The sequence below is a fragment of the Diospyros lotus genome, chromosome 7 (genome assembly GCF_014633365.1).
Source record: "Diospyros lotus cultivar Yz01 chromosome 7, ASM1463336v1, whole genome shotgun sequence".
Classification (NCBI taxonomy): Eukaryota; Viridiplantae; Streptophyta; class Magnoliopsida; order Ericales; family Ebenaceae; genus Diospyros; species Diospyros lotus.
Genome location: NC_068344.1, coordinates 26,871,171 through 26,886,066, shown reverse-complemented (window position 1 = coordinate 26,886,066; position 14,896 = coordinate 26,871,171). Strand labels below are relative to the sequence as shown.

Genomic DNA, 14,896 nt, shown 5'->3' with positions numbered 1-14,896 from the left:
TTCACTCAAGCCGGTGATGTGATGCGAGACGTTGAGGTGTAAGGAGTATTTTATTAGTAGGTTGCTACAATTTAGTTCTCCAAATTTCAGGACAATTAGGGTTAAAGTGTGAAACATTTATCAAATTTGGGCAACCATGAAGACACCCTTAGATACAGAGCTAAAACAATGATATATATGGGAAAGTACAAGAAGCATATTGATGGCATGCATGTTTTGGTGGGAGCCCATTGATGAAAGCAAAGGGGGGGGGGGGGGGGGGGGGGGGGTTACGTATTAATATCATGTTTTCTTTTCGTTGAGAGGATTAAAGCATGTCTAAAGCTTGGGTGGTGGTTGCCCTGTTCTGGTCCCCCCGGCCCTCCTCACCTGCTTTTCTTCTGATTTGAGTTAGCTGTTGCTTCTCTGTCCATCCATCTTGATCATGGGCGGGGAGCGGAGGGGAGCTACAAAAATAAGTGACTTTTATATATGTCGTGGCAAAATGTCAAGCTTTCCTACATTTAATATCATTTTTTAATTTGTTATTTGGGGATTAGGTGAGACATTTGAATTGCTTGTGCTTTCTTTTTTCTTATTTCCATCATTATTACTTTGACTGCAAGGCTCTTCCTGGTCTTGGAATCACTCTCCAATCAATTTGGTATTTCACTTAATTTGCTTACATGGTCGTATATTATATTATATTATAATATTTTTAAGTTTAAGGAGTCAACTTAAATTAAAAAAATAATAATTTTATTTTTATTCTAAAAGAAAAGAATTAAATCCATAAAATTATAGAGCAAGAGTAGACATAAAGTTGCCTCATAAGTGACTCAAGCTTAGCTTTCCATGCTACAAGAATGTTAGGAAATTTTTGGTGTTGATGATAAGAAGAGATTAGACATCGATCAAGACCAAAATTTTTAAAATGAGCTTATCATACCGACCAATTCCAAAACCTCAAAAAGTAGTTTATCTTTTTAGGGTCGGTTCTTGTCTACTTTTTTATATGTTGGTAAAAATTAGAACAAATGCTAACAATTGTGTGATAACGACATAAATTTAGTTACAAAATGTGAGTAATTGACTCAAACAACAACGTTTTGGTTGTGCTAATGGCTTTCCACAAAAAAATGACACTAATTAAGATCAACATATTATTTTTTAATTTTTACTAATATTTTAAAATATAAATAAATAATAAATAAAACTTAAAAAATGCTCACACTTTGACTATTTTCTAATACTTTGTTGGCCCTAGTAAATGTTAGCTACTTGACATGAAAAATTATCCAAGTAATGAGTTCCAACATGAGTGGGAACCATAACTTTGAATTTGCAAGTAATGAGTTAGCCTACATTAACGACTATTTTTGGGTTTCTAATGTTATATTTTATGCTTGCAAATGTAAGCATGAAAAGAATATACGATTTCTAGGGTATAGGTTAAGTGATGAACAAATGATAAGTTGAGATTAATATCAATAAATTACGAATTTGATACTCGATTTGGGCAAAACTCAAAGACTCGCCTGCAATTTATCTCATTTGCTGAAATCAAGGGTACGAGAGATCGCGTAAGAATGGTAATTCCAAGAATAAGTAGACAATAATTTATGAGATTATTTATTTAAAATTATGACAAGATGATAATAATAGTTATCAAAGAGTTTCAGAAAGAACAGAGACAACTAAGAAAGCATATCATCACACAACTGATTTTTTTTTTTTTTTTTTTGGGTTTTTCCTTCACCTTCAAATTCAATCTTCCATCAAACAGCTTATCCAAGATCAAACGGTCAGTAAGACTCCATTCTTTTTTAAAAATAATTAATAGGAGTCTGAACTCTTAGCCCATTAAGCACTTTCCTTGTGCCTAGTGCTACTACTACACATGCATTGGCACCAAAGACCAAACAACTCAAATCTCAAATCCTCTTAGAGGGTGAAAAAGGGCTCTAATAGATATCAAAAAACACACAATTAGAGCCCAATGGATTTCCCCCTCTTTATATCTCTCTACCTTTACACATACAATACACATACTGATCAATTGCACACATCGCTTAGTGTGTCCGGTGACTAGTTATCATATATATATATATATACACACGCGCACTATTCATTTCTTTCTCAAAATCATGAAATTTGCACGTGCGAAATTCAAACCTGGTGGGTTCTTGGGCCTGGGCCCTGGCCCATGTTCCACTTCTCTCGCATTGAGTTCATCTTCTCCAATCTCCATTCACCCTTCAGCATAGCAATAAAGGAATCGGCCTTTATGTTAACATCTGGGCTTGGACAGGTCGCATCTCTACCGTCCATCCCCTCTGATGAAGCGTCGACGTCATCTAAACCAGGAGAACTGCAGCGAGAGCTATGGGAGCTCCGTACACTAACAAAATCACCCCGCGCCACAAACTTCATCTCCGGCATTCCGAACGGCGGCGGAGGCGGTGCCGGAGGAACTGGGATCGCCGGGGACTGCCCGCCATCGTTCACATTCCCGTCTACTTCGTAGTAGCCACTCACTTTCGTGGGCAACGGCGGCCGGCCGGCGGTTCCCCCCCGTGGTGTCTCCGGCGCCGGTGGAGGAGTGCGTGGCGGGGGAGGTGGCGGCATTTGAGTTGTTCGTCTGAATGTGGGTGTTGATATTGGAGGTTCTGGCGGTGGCGGTGGCGGTGGAGTAGTGGAGACTGAGTGAAAGCGCTTACTTCGGATACCGGTTTTGAATATGCTGTTGAAGATCGATGAAGGAGGCGGTGGAGGAGGAGGCGGTGGCGGAGTAGACGAGAAGGGAGATTGGACTCGCTTATTTTTGCTTCCAGTTTTGAAGATATTATTGAACATTGAACGCGGCGGTGGAGGAGGGGGCGGGGGCGGCGGCGGCGGATGATGAGGGGAAACGGAATGAACTCGCTTATTTTTGTTTCCTTTTCTGAACAGGTTATGGAAGACCGACGGTGGAGGAGGCGGAGGAGGAGGAGGCGGTGGCGGCACTGAATGCAGAGAAGATGGTGGAGACTGATGTGAATTGTCATAAATGTTCCTAGTCTTCTGCTTCCTCTTTCGCTTTCTCTGACTGTATATGGAACTAGCTATAGCACTTGCGAGTTCCTTCGCGGAGCCACTCTTTTTCCGGTCACTTCTGCTCATCTTCTTTTCTTCCGCTCGGTGCAACTCTGGCTGTGCCGGCGGCGGCGTAGTAGGCGGAGATCGGTTTTGGACAAAATGAAACTCACTGTCGCTTCGTTTTTCTCGTGGAGCACTTCGAAGTGATCGCCTAGGTTTCAAGCTCTCCGGCGGCGGACGAGGCCGGGGAGGAGGAGGCGGCGGCGGCGGCGACTTCGGCGGTGGAGGAGCGCTAGTTGAATCACGAACTTCAAATCTGTCCACCGGAATGACTTTAATATCAGAATCATCCCTCTCCACCTCACTCCGCCGCTCACGGCGGCGAAGGGGCTGCGGAGCGGGCGACGATCGGTCCATGTACAGTTCGGAATCATCAAAAAACCGGAACTGATTATCTCCGGTCTCCCACCACTGGACTTGCCTCAGATCCGGATACGAGCTTCTCCTCCTCAAGCGGCCACCAGCGGTTGGCTCTGCCTCCATCACCGGAGAACCATACGCTCTGCGATCAGAATCCTCGAACCATTGACTCGAACTTGAAGCCTGAGATTTAGTAGCGAAAGAAGCATTTGAAGCAACGCTACCGTCGCCCTCATTGCTGGCCGGCACGTCGTCGTTTCTCCTGGCAATAACTCCACAGAGAATAGCAAACAATACAAGTAGAATGTTGAGTGAGTCCCAGCTCTTCTTCACCGAGTTGGGACGGAGGACATGAGAGGTGTGAGAAATTAATGGGGGTATCAAGAAAAAAATGACAAGCAATGTAAGGATTGGCAACAGTAAGATTAGCACCACCGGATTGAGAATCGGCGGGGACGATCGGCGGCGAAGGTTGGAGGTGGACTCTGGCCAAATGGGTGGGGCGTCCCCTTCCATGAGCTCCGGTTAGGCTGCAGATTTCTTTCTGAGGCCGGCCAGAGAGATTTAAATAAAAGGCCTTTTGGGAAAGTTGAGAGTGGTTTGACAAAGGAAAATATGGTACGGAGGTACTGTTTTACTCATAATAATTTAGTGAATTTTTTAATCATCCAACTCTTCTTTTTGCATGCTTTTTAACCTGTCTATGTTCTTAAGTTTTGGATCATCTGGCTTTTGATGTTTTTGGCATCTGATCCAATTAATTACTTATACCTGCAATTCTACAAATATTGTTTACTGAGAGTAGTTGTTTTTGCAATTTAAGTAGACATATTAATGCACACCAATTAGTTGTTTAAAGTTTTATTTGGACAATTGTTCATAATTAAGGTCCACCTAGGGTTCTTCTCTCAAACTTGGCAAAAGTCTTTCAGGTCAAGCACCGAGGAGAGGAATTTTACTCTCTCGGGATAATTGGAGCGTGGTAGTAATGATTGAAAAGCCAACCATTTACACCAAAACCCCGCAGATCCCATCTTTAAATCATCACTTTGTCAAAAGAAGAAAGGAAAAGACAACCACCCCTTTCACTGTTCATGAGTTGCCCCCCACAGGTGAATATGGCACAAAACTACCTTCTCTCTGCATATGCAGACTCACCCGATATAGACAAGTTTGAGACTTTCAGCTAGTAATAGTTTACAATACTGCATTTATCTTTAGAGATGTTGCGAATGCATAGCCTACTTAGAAGTTAGAACCATTTGTTTGGCTCAGTTTACAGTGCTGGAGGGCTGAAAAAGCAGAGATTTTCCTTCTTGTGATCTATGACTCTTGATGCCCTAAAATGGGGGAAAGCTGCCCTTTTTGAGTCAGTGCCCATAATTAGGGCCCATTTATTATTTCTTCAACCCTTAATAGAAACATTAACATATATTTTCCTCCACACAATTCTCCTGCATTCTAAGAAAACCAAACTTTATTAAATCTTTATTGTGATCAAAAAAGTGTTTGGCCGTTTAAAATCATGGCAAGAGCACCAGCATTTTCTTTCTGGTAGACCGTAAAATGATACGATCAGTGTCCGCCCTTAGTGTTCAATTTTCTTTTCATGTTCCACGCATGCTTGTCGTTACGCTTCAATTATTATTGAAGGCCCCAATTTTGTAAAGCTGCTACTGCTAGCCTATATTGAGAAACGACAAAGAAAAACAATGACCCTCTCAACACACCATACAACTCACCATTAACCTTTAAAGAATTAGAGAAGGAAACAGCTTGGCAAGCTTTGATTGGCCACGCCGTGGAAGCGGTTGGTGTTCTTATTGGGTTTTATTTGCACGGATGATTTCACGTAGGGTCCCCTTCCTTCGTCTTACAGAGAGAGGGGAAGATGACAACCTCATTGTGGGGAAGTGTCCCCTAAGTTTCTCCAACTGCTAGTGCCCACCACCAGCCGCCTCCGGTAAGAACTCAATTCCTCAGTTCAATCATGCACATTACTTAATTTACTTCTTTACTTCATTGCATTAAAGTATTATTATCTTTGTTGTGGCAGAGCTGTTAGGAGATGTGCATTATCAAGAATGTCTGTATTGTATATTTCTTTCTTCAATAAAAAAAGAGAAAGAGATTAAACCAGGATGGCAAGCATATCCTAGGATTTGAATGGTGGAGGTGGAAATCCACAGTCCTCACATTAGTTATCCTTCATGTTAAAAAAAACTCTTTTAAGGGATTCTCTTCTCTTCTTGTCATTCTACGAGTCTTAAATAATAGAAACATATATCATATATCTAGCTAGGGTGATAGTTTGAGGGGTATGAGGGTTGAAATACTTGAAGAAAGGTCTTAAGTTTGAGTCTTCAATCTCTTTTTGTCTAATTTAAAAGTGAAGGAACTAATGTTTACTCAACAAAAGATATAGCACATATCAATCTTATTTTTTATTCACACCATCTTCTTACTTGGACCAGGTAGAAAACAAGAAAAAAGAAGGGGAAGAATAACTTTTAAGGACTTTTTCAGCTCTGGCTTCATGGTGCCCATCTGTTTCTCTGTCTGAAAATTCAAGGGCTTTCTTTTGGAAAGTACAGATCAATCTGTGACAGCACTAACTTGCTCGATGTCCAATGCCATGTTAGTTTTAGGTATCCCATTATGAGTATGAAGAAATAAAGGCAGACTTGTCTTCCATTGCTTGTTCTGTCCATTTTATCTAAGAGCCGCTGTATCCGCAAAGAAAAACCTATATGGCCTACCATTACCAGCAATGAGCCATTCACCATGACTTAGGGGCCTTTCCTTGGCTGACTGATGACAGCCAGCTGGGGGTCTTAGGCCCGATTCTTATTCCACCAATAAATTATAAGATGCCATAATTAATTTGTCGAACTTATATGGTAATTACCATTTGATTGGTTTGGAAAAATTAATGGATAAATGGTCATTGAAGCTGATAATGACGAAGCACGATGCTTCGGACTTCATCAAGAAAAACGTGATCGATAGCTTGATTTCTTTTCTATTTCCCTTCATTCACTGGTAAGATTAGAAGCGTAAACAAGTAACTTTCGTGCCAGAAAATGAGCATTAATTCTATATTTTTGGGTTGGACAATGTCAAAATCTGCCCGGTTTGCCGTACCATTCAAAATCTTGGTGAGGTGGACTCATTTACAAAATGACAAAGTGAGGGAAAGAAAAATCAACTCCCTGATTGCTAAGCAACAAGCAACAGCTAAAACCATAAACAAAAAACAAGCCGACTTCGCGAGGTGGGCTTCGATCTCTCTTTCAATCTGAAATGTGCAATCAGTAGCCAAACAAAAACCATATCAGCTACCACAGCCAGAGGTCTAACAACTTAAGAAACATCATGACACATGCCTTAGGCACAAATTCTAGGATCTTAATGATGGTATTTGGAACTCATCACTATAATTCTGTTTCGACTGCGAGGAGTTGTAAGAAAATGGAGGAGCTTATTCCCCCAGAATAATCTCTAACGATAAGTTAGTAGAGTAAATGAACAATTAATATGTATTGAGGAGTAAAGAATCTTTGGGTGTATGTGGAGGTTCCTTGCCTCTGTATAGACAAAGTGAGTCGAGATATTTCGAGTTATTTTTGAGATTTTCAAGCTTAGTTACATACTTTTAGCTGGAGGCGAATCCGTTGAATAGATACAAATGGCATTGGGCTCAAATTCTAACAAAGTGAGTTAAGATGTTCAGAGTTATATCCCATATTCTCATACTTTATATTAAATTGGTATTTGATGGACTTAGTTACATGAGCCTGACATTGAATTCATAAGATTAAAATTGTCTTTAAGTTTTTTATATCTTATTTTCTCAAGTTGTGCTAATAGAGATTAAGTTCTCTCATATTAAAATTTGAGAATTAAATTTTAGTACTTATTCTTCAAATTTAAACTTTTTAGTACCTTATTACTTTATTTTGTTTTTGCCAATCATAAGTCTTTGTCATAAAGAAATGGGAAAGAAATATTATATTAAATTATGTGAATAATAATTTAGTTAAAGTAGAATAGTATTTATAGACAATCTTAAATAAGATAAAAATAAAGTTAAATAAGATAAATATAACTAATAATCAACTCAATTAAGGGTTAAACTTGTGGCTCTACTTGCACTTGGCAAACATATCCCATAGGATATTTCTCAGATTCCTCGAATCATTGCAGATTAATATCATCTCAAAGGACAAACAAGATTTCTTGTTGAAAAAGCTATTTTGTCTTTGGATATTTGAATTGTTAATAATTTTAGTTGTTTAGGGGAGCGAATGTGCATCGATTGGCTACAAACCAAAGCAACCAAAAGGCAATATTACTATTCTTTACCATCAATCTTTTTTATTAGCTCTGGTTCATTTCATCCTCCGTTGAAGTCTCCGTATATCTCGAGCTGATTACACGAGAAAATATTTAATAAATAGTGATATTAACTTGTGGTACTGATATAATATTATAATTTAATAATAAAGTCATATGTATTTTAGGTAATATGTGGTTGTTTTTGATAAATTTGTTATAAAATTCATTTCTAAGTCTAGGAATAAAAAGACTGAAATGAGCTTTCATAGGGTTTAGTTAGTGTTCGGCCGAATGATTTGAATGTGGGTTTTAATATATGTTTTTGTGTGGCTAATCAAGATTCACGTCGGGCTAGGCTGGGTTTAGGGTCTATGCATGTCTAGTCTATATATATAATGTATGATATTACTCTTATATATATATATATATATATATTTAGATTGCTCAAAAGCAGTTTTTTAGTAAAAATACTTTACATCAAAATGTAGAAAATAACTTCATTTTGGGATAAAATCATTTAGATTTCATGAAGTGCATAGGAGAACCCATCTTTGTTAGAGATCAGAGTTCAAAAACCTATTGGAAACATTGAGAAAATGCAAATTTCTGGTTAAAGGAAATTCTCTGGAAACCTATTGGAAACATTGAGAAAATGCAAATTTCTGGTTAAAGGAAATTCTCTGGAAACCATGGTTAATAGACAAAGGGTCAATAACTCAATATGAATCTTTTTTGTTATATAATATGAACTTATTATGTTTATCTATTTATGATTGAAACCTCAATTTTGTGTAGACGATGCTACAATCCAATGTCAAATAAAAGAGTACACACTCTTAATGTTCATCCCTCTGCAGTGCATACATGGGCGATGAGCCAATTTCAGGGTGTTGTCTTCCCTCTTGTTTTGTTTCTCTTCAAATCGGAAGCAGTTTCTGTAGCATGAAAATTTTCCTATCTGAAACCCATTGCAGGGCCTCTTGCTTTAACTTTCTTGTACCGAAGATTTTCATCTGAACATGAATTATAGCTTTTCTTCAATTCAATTGTCTTCTATCAGTAGTTGCAGATGGGCAGCAGGGTAAAGAGGGGAGGGAATTTCACAGACCAGCTAGAATAGAAGAATAACAACTACTATGATCAACAATACAACTGAACATGCCATTGCCTGCAATAAACACAAACCGAGAACCAAGAAGATATTATTTGAATCTAGTAGTAGCTAGCTCTTAAGGCGTCTCAATTGGAAGAAGGAACGAGAGTGAGGAAATTCTTACAGCAATAGCGGAAGCAGCAAGACCAGCTCGCTCTCTAGGATCCTTCCGGTAGTGATTCCCAAAGTAGAGAATTGTGGCGTAATACCACATAACCGGGAAAACAAAGCCGGATAGAAATCTGAAAATGAAACAAATATCTGTCAGATAAAGGAAACGAGGAAAATGGTACAAGAAAATGATGAATACTCACGAAAACCATCCTATTCCACAACCAAAGCAAGGTAGGGGCTTGTCGTAAGTGCCCGATTGGAAGTCCTCTACATCTTTGATGAGGGTATACTTGCCTTTATCATGGTCAGAAGTGTCTGTTGCTTGCCCTGCGTGGCCAGACATTTTATTTGACAAAATAATCAGTTCTTATAACATTTTTTTTGTATACCAGAGAATAACATCACATGAATCATACACCTCTCTACACCAAAGCCCATAAGAATTTGGGTAGACATAAGTGAAGCTTGATTAGCATAAGGATACAGCAACAATGATTTTGTTTCTAGAAACTGACAAACGTGAGTATAATTTTGTATGAGGAAGCCACTGGTTTGGCAGGAAGTGAAAGCCAAATAGCAGTTACAAGGCAATAGCATTTGAAATTTGAATAACTCATCAGTGTTGGAATGTTTTACAAGTACGGTGAAGTGTTTAAACCAAGTGCTTTCTCAAAATAAATCCAGTGAACATTGAAAATAATTAAACAATGCCACGATGCTTCAGCATCACATATTGTCATATGATATATATAGCAGACAAAGTGCTGCCATCCATTGGTGAGAGCAACTGGTTTTCCTCAATCAGTGACCCAGGAACAGAAAATGGATGGATTAACATTAAAGCAGTAGATGAGGAAATACATAAGAAAATGAAAGGAGGATGCATAAGGTATGTTAGTTTTGCCACTGAACAAGAGAAAAGTACACTGAATTTGCAGCAGAGGCATAGAAAATAACTGATCAAGTATTTATAACACCAAAACAAATTTAATTTACAGTGTTAGCATGGAAAATGACTGATGAAGTATTATTACACACAAAAAGAATCACTACCTTTAAATAGTGAGTGGGATCGAGCTGAAGGCCTCAGAAGATCAAATTGCTTATCAGGAACTGATCTCACCAATTCAACAGTATTCCTTAAACTCTCTCCCTCCTCAATAGTAGCACCTTGTGGCACCAAGAAATCCCAATTTATGCTCATTAGGAATGATTCATCCTTCCATAATTCTGAATGAACTATTCAACTTACAAAAGGAACCAAATAGAAAGATTCATTAGGTAATAGAACTTCCAAAGGAGTGAAATGTCACTATGTCCCCCTATCTACATTACATGCTAAATTGTAAGTACCAGTGTTGGACCCTTGACACTAGGAATAGGATATGGCATATCTGAGATGGTAGGGCGCAGTATAAATGATGACAGTAAAAAGAGTTATATGAAGTTATGCTCAAAACACCTGTTCTATATATAAAAAGATTTGTGCTATAAAAGTATTTAAACATTTGAAATCTGAATTTTATCCTCAGCTCCTTCAACATGAGAATTAGACAACCGTCATGCATGCATACATGCCTGCACCCCACACCTATACCCTAGTCTCTATAATATAGGCTCTTATGGGTAAGGCATAAACCACCTGCACTACATAGGTACACACAAGTACTAATGAGAAATCATTCAACCTAGTAACATGATCCATATAACCTGCCAATCTCAGGAGGTAACTAGTGGATGTAGAGGGACAAAATGTGGTGGTGACATAGGACTCAACCATAACAAAAGTTGGGAGTTTGGTCATTCTGATAAAATCAACAACATCCCTCATTTCAGCATATATATCACAGGAGTTTAATAATACAGTTGAGAAAAAAACATCATGTGGTGTAAAACAAATGTACAGGTTATCAAAGACAAGTATCTTAGAGCAGAAATACGCATCAGAATATGTGGAGGACATACTAAAGCTTTTCCAATTTCAATTGGATCACATCAAGGATCACCATTAAGCCTTTTATCTTTTTGCCCTAGTATGGATGAACTCACTAAACATAGCCAAGCAGTGTGTATTCTATTTGCGGATAATATTGTGTTGGTGTACGAGAGAAACAGAGTGAACATTAAGCTCAAAATATGGAGGAAAATATATGAAACATAAGTTTAATAAAAATATAAGTGTGGATGATATTATGGTGAAAATTGAAGATGAAGCTATCCAAAAAAAATATCAGTTTAGAAATTTAGATCAATCATCTAGATGAAGAGATTAATGAGGATGTTACCCATAGAATTAAAGCAAGCTAGGTAAAATGGAAAAGTGATTCTGATGTTTTATGTGATTATAAGATTTTGTTAAAGTTAAAAGAAATTTTTTATAAAATGGCTCTAAGACCAACTTTGTTACATGACCTAGAATGTTAACATGTGCAAAATATTAGCATAATGGAGATGGGGATGTTAACATGGATGTACGCTATTTGTAATAAGGTTGGAGTGGCTCCTACGGAAATAAAATGTGTAAAACATGATGAAGATGGTTTGATTATGCAAGAGAAAGACCAATATAGACTCCTATGAGAAGAGTGGATGAAATGAAACTAGTTTTTAACAAAAGAGGTAGAGAAAGACCAAGGGAACCTTAGTGAGAGACCCTTAGGTATGGTATGAGGTATGGAGGCCTTACAAAAGAGGCCATAAAAAGAAACAATTGGCAAGCTAGAATTCATATAGCTAACCCCACTAATGGGATTATGGTTTGCTATGTTGTTGTTTGCTCAAAAGATAAAAGCAGTCAAAAACATTTAGCAACCTTGTTAAGTTTTCTCAGTTGGCTGTTTAACTGATGTTCCATGTTGTTGCACTATCAAACTACCAAGTGCAACACACTATTATCAGAAAATGGACTGCAAAGTTGCCTAAAGTAACAGTACACACAGGACATAATCAAAATACAGAAGTAAAGTTACAACTTAAAAGGTAACTTGTTCACACAAGCAAGCATGGTCAAATGTAGTTTGGCGACCAAGCAATATGATCCTTCACATTTTTGCTTATGGAATGCTTTTCCTTTTATATTTGCAGCAAAAGGCTATTTGATCCATCTTGCAATCTATAAATTGGAATGACCATTGAACCTAGTGGGATAAAAATATGATAACTCAATTTCCAACTAAAAATTTACATGCTCCAGCTTCTTTATAGTTTTTGCTTATTCATTTCCACTGTGTTAGCGTTAAACAGATATAAAATTTTGTATCAATTATCATAGAAAATTCTGGACAAACATAAAGAAGGACCACAGAATCGGGGACAAAAAGATTCAACATGGTTCCATAAGATGCCTTCTTCACAGGCGAACAAAGATAAAATTCACCACGTGAAAAAAAGGTTTACAATGAAAAAATTTCTCAACCCCAAAGGCCCGATATACCCAACCACACACAACACCCTGATGATCCCATTATGCACCCAGTGCAAACCAGAGAGTATAATATGTATACCTATATATATATTACATGTATAAGCAGAGATTATACAGAAATTCCAAATCACCTAATAATTGGATTGGGTTAATAATTGGGGTCGGTATACAAATTCAAAACAAACTCAACACATCCTGTATTAGATATCAGTCACATAAAAACATCACGAGACTCTAACTTTCTGCATCTAGTCTAGTCATAACATGAACCTAGTTAAGCAAATGAAAATCAAGCTGATTACTTGGTTCCATGAGCACCATTGCCAATACGTGCAGTAGATTGAGGCCTTCAGTAAGCATTCACCTGCCAAAGTACCTGCTTCACACAATCAAGCGAGTGGTTTTTAGCTTTATCACCCGGGCTATTTTTCAGATCAGAATTCGAATGCTACACTTCCTCACCATGAAAAAAATTAAAATAAAATAGTACTAATCTTTTGTCTATCAACTAAAATATTGCAACTTTACCCGTGGGCTACACAATTTTAAAAACAAGATAAATTCATCGATAGTAGATCAGTGACATGATTGCTACAAAGATACAATATTTTTGCCGTGAGCTGCCTAACTGTGTTGTCTCTTCAGTCAATGCCATAATTTGATTTGTCAAATTTCACCGCAGAATTAGGTGGAAATGCAGGAAAGATAAATTAAACTAGAAGTCTAGAACCTATTATCTAGGCACAAAGTATAGCAAGATTTGTATTGAAACTCACCCAATAAACAATCAACAGAGACATCAAAGAGGGATAATTCAACTCGACATCAATTTCTTGTAAAATCAACTAATTCAGGGCAAAAATCCTGCATAAATCGCGACAGAAAATTCCCAATTGAACCTCTTTCGACCTCAAATCAAAAACCCAAAGAAATTCAAATAGAACGCAGACTACAGATGGGCACAAACATACCGCACGAGTATACAGCAGAACCTCATCAGGCAGAGGAAATCATCCCGGAAGAGAGAGAGAGAGAGAGAGAGATAGAAGGGGAAATGGCCTTGATAAGGTGAACTTCAGGCGAGAAATTCCGGAGAGAGAAAGAGCCAAGGGCGGGGGGTCTGAGAGAGAGAGAGAGAGAGAGAGAGAGCCCTCTAAATTACGTGACAGCCAACGCTTCCCTTGGAATTCCAGGACAGAAGATGAGCGAGCCCCCCCTTGACTGTTTTCCTTTTCGTTTACTTATTTTTTCCTAGTCGTCCGCTTCTTCTTTATCTCTTTATATGTATATATGTATGTAATGTAGATAAGGTTTATACTTTAATATCAAGGAATTCTAACAACAATTTGAAGGCCCATTTGAGGGTCATCTGAGATCCAGACTCAGATATATGTTTTGTGAGAGTACTGAAAATGGATAAATTCAATATTGGCTATTCGTGCGTTGGGGTCATTTGGGATTTAAGAGGAGAAATCTAAGATTCGCTAAACTTGAATTTTGAGATTATTATAGCTTCATTAATGCTTATTATTTATTGTTAAGTTATTTGTGATGATTTCAATAAGTTGTTTTAAGATCATAGGTTTATTGTTAGGTTTAATACTTACTATATTTATTGTTAAGTTATATATATGATGATTTCAATAAGTTATTTTATTTAAGAAAAAAATATTTTTTTATTGTATTTGTTAAATTTATCTCACGATCTTTAAAAAATAAGTCACACAACTTCTTATCTATTATGTTTTAGATATGTTTATTTCTTCTTCTCCCAAATAAGCATATATTGACTTTATATATATATATATATATATGAGAAAAAAAAAACATATATCCTCTATTATATTTTAAAAAATTTAATAAATAATTTTAAAATACTTCATAACCTTACTTGATCATTCTATATTTTGATTTAGAAAGTATTTTAATTTTATCTTAAGACAATCATATCTTACTCATTTTAACAAATATTACCTAATGACTAAATAAAAATACATGAATGTTGTCTCTAGAGCATGGTGTAAATGGTAAAACTTTCAAGTTTCTTTGGGAGTGGTGGGGTTTGACTTATGATGAAGGTAAAAATGTCTTATTTAATAAAAATTGATTATGTGTCTGTTTGAAAGTATATAAATTTGTAATTTTATCTGATTTACTCGAAGATCAAATTAGGAGGGAAGACTGATCTGATCTAAAATTAGGCGAGCAAAACCTGAATGTTTGGGTCATAAAAAAAAAATACATAAATGTTTGATTCTTAGCCTCTGCGGTCTCATTTGAGAAATAAAATAATATTATGACTATAATATAATTTATGATAAGATGATGTGTTAATTATTAAAAACACAAATATCTATAAATATGATGCCCTCCGCTTGGGGGGGGGGGGG

General features: G+C 37.1%; 2 protein-coding genes across 9 annotated transcripts; both read right to left on the bottom strand.

The window, feature by feature from the left end:
- Nucleotides 1–2,148: 2,148 nt before the first annotated feature.
- Nucleotides 2,149–3,993, bottom strand: LOC127805641 (pollen-specific leucine-rich repeat extensin-like protein 1). Its single transcript, XM_052342391.1, has one exon. It carries the CDS (start codon nucleotides 3,991–3,993, stop codon nucleotides 2,149–2,151), a length of 1,845 nt encoding a protein of 614 aa, XP_052198351.1.
- Nucleotides 3,994–8,527: 4,534 nt separating this feature from the next.
- LOC127806928 (uncharacterized) lies at nucleotides 8,528–13,755 on the bottom strand. Of its 8 annotated transcripts, none has more exons than XM_052344541.1 (7): nucleotides 13,478–13,755; nucleotides 13,283–13,370; nucleotides 12,809–12,885; nucleotides 10,136–10,329; nucleotides 9,283–9,409; nucleotides 9,093–9,210; nucleotides 8,528–8,983 (listed from the first exon to the last, which is right to left on the bottom strand). In XM_052344541.1, the coding sequence occupies exons 4-7, from the start codon at nucleotides 10,284–10,286 to the stop codon at nucleotides 8,927–8,929; spliced, it is 453 nt and encodes a 150-aa protein (XP_052200501.1). In that variant the 5' UTR covers nucleotides 10,287–10,329; nucleotides 12,809–12,885; nucleotides 13,283–13,370; nucleotides 13,478–13,755; the 3' UTR covers nucleotides 8,528–8,926. The 8 variants fall into 8 exon arrangements, with proteins under 8 accessions (XP_052200501.1, XP_052200500.1, XP_052200497.1 ...); XM_052344540.1 differs by having other exon boundaries at nucleotides 12,809–12,882; XM_052344537.1 differs by having other exon boundaries at nucleotides 10,136–10,252; nucleotides 13,478–13,753.
- Between the last annotated feature and the right edge of the window lie 1,141 nt (nucleotides 13,756–14,896).

Excerpts from the sequence above, each read along its gene's own strand:
- LOC127806928 (XM_052344537.1), bottom strand. The coding sequence starts at position 12,866 with ATGCTTACTGAAGGCCTCAATCTACTGCACGTATTGGCAATGGTGCTC. Across the intron at positions 10,253-12,808 it reads AATGGTGCTCATGGAACCAA|GTGCTACTATTGAGGAGGGA; the intron begins GTAATCAGCTTG and ends TGGTGCCACAAG. Across the intron at positions 9,211-9,282 it reads TGTGGAATAGGATGGTTTTC|ATTTCTATCCGGCTTTGTTT; the intron begins GTGAGTATTCAT and ends TTTCATTTTCAG.
- LOC127805641 (XM_052342391.1), bottom strand. The coding sequence starts at position 3,993 with ATGGAAGGGGACGCCCCACCCATTTGGCCAGAGTCCACCTCCAACCTT.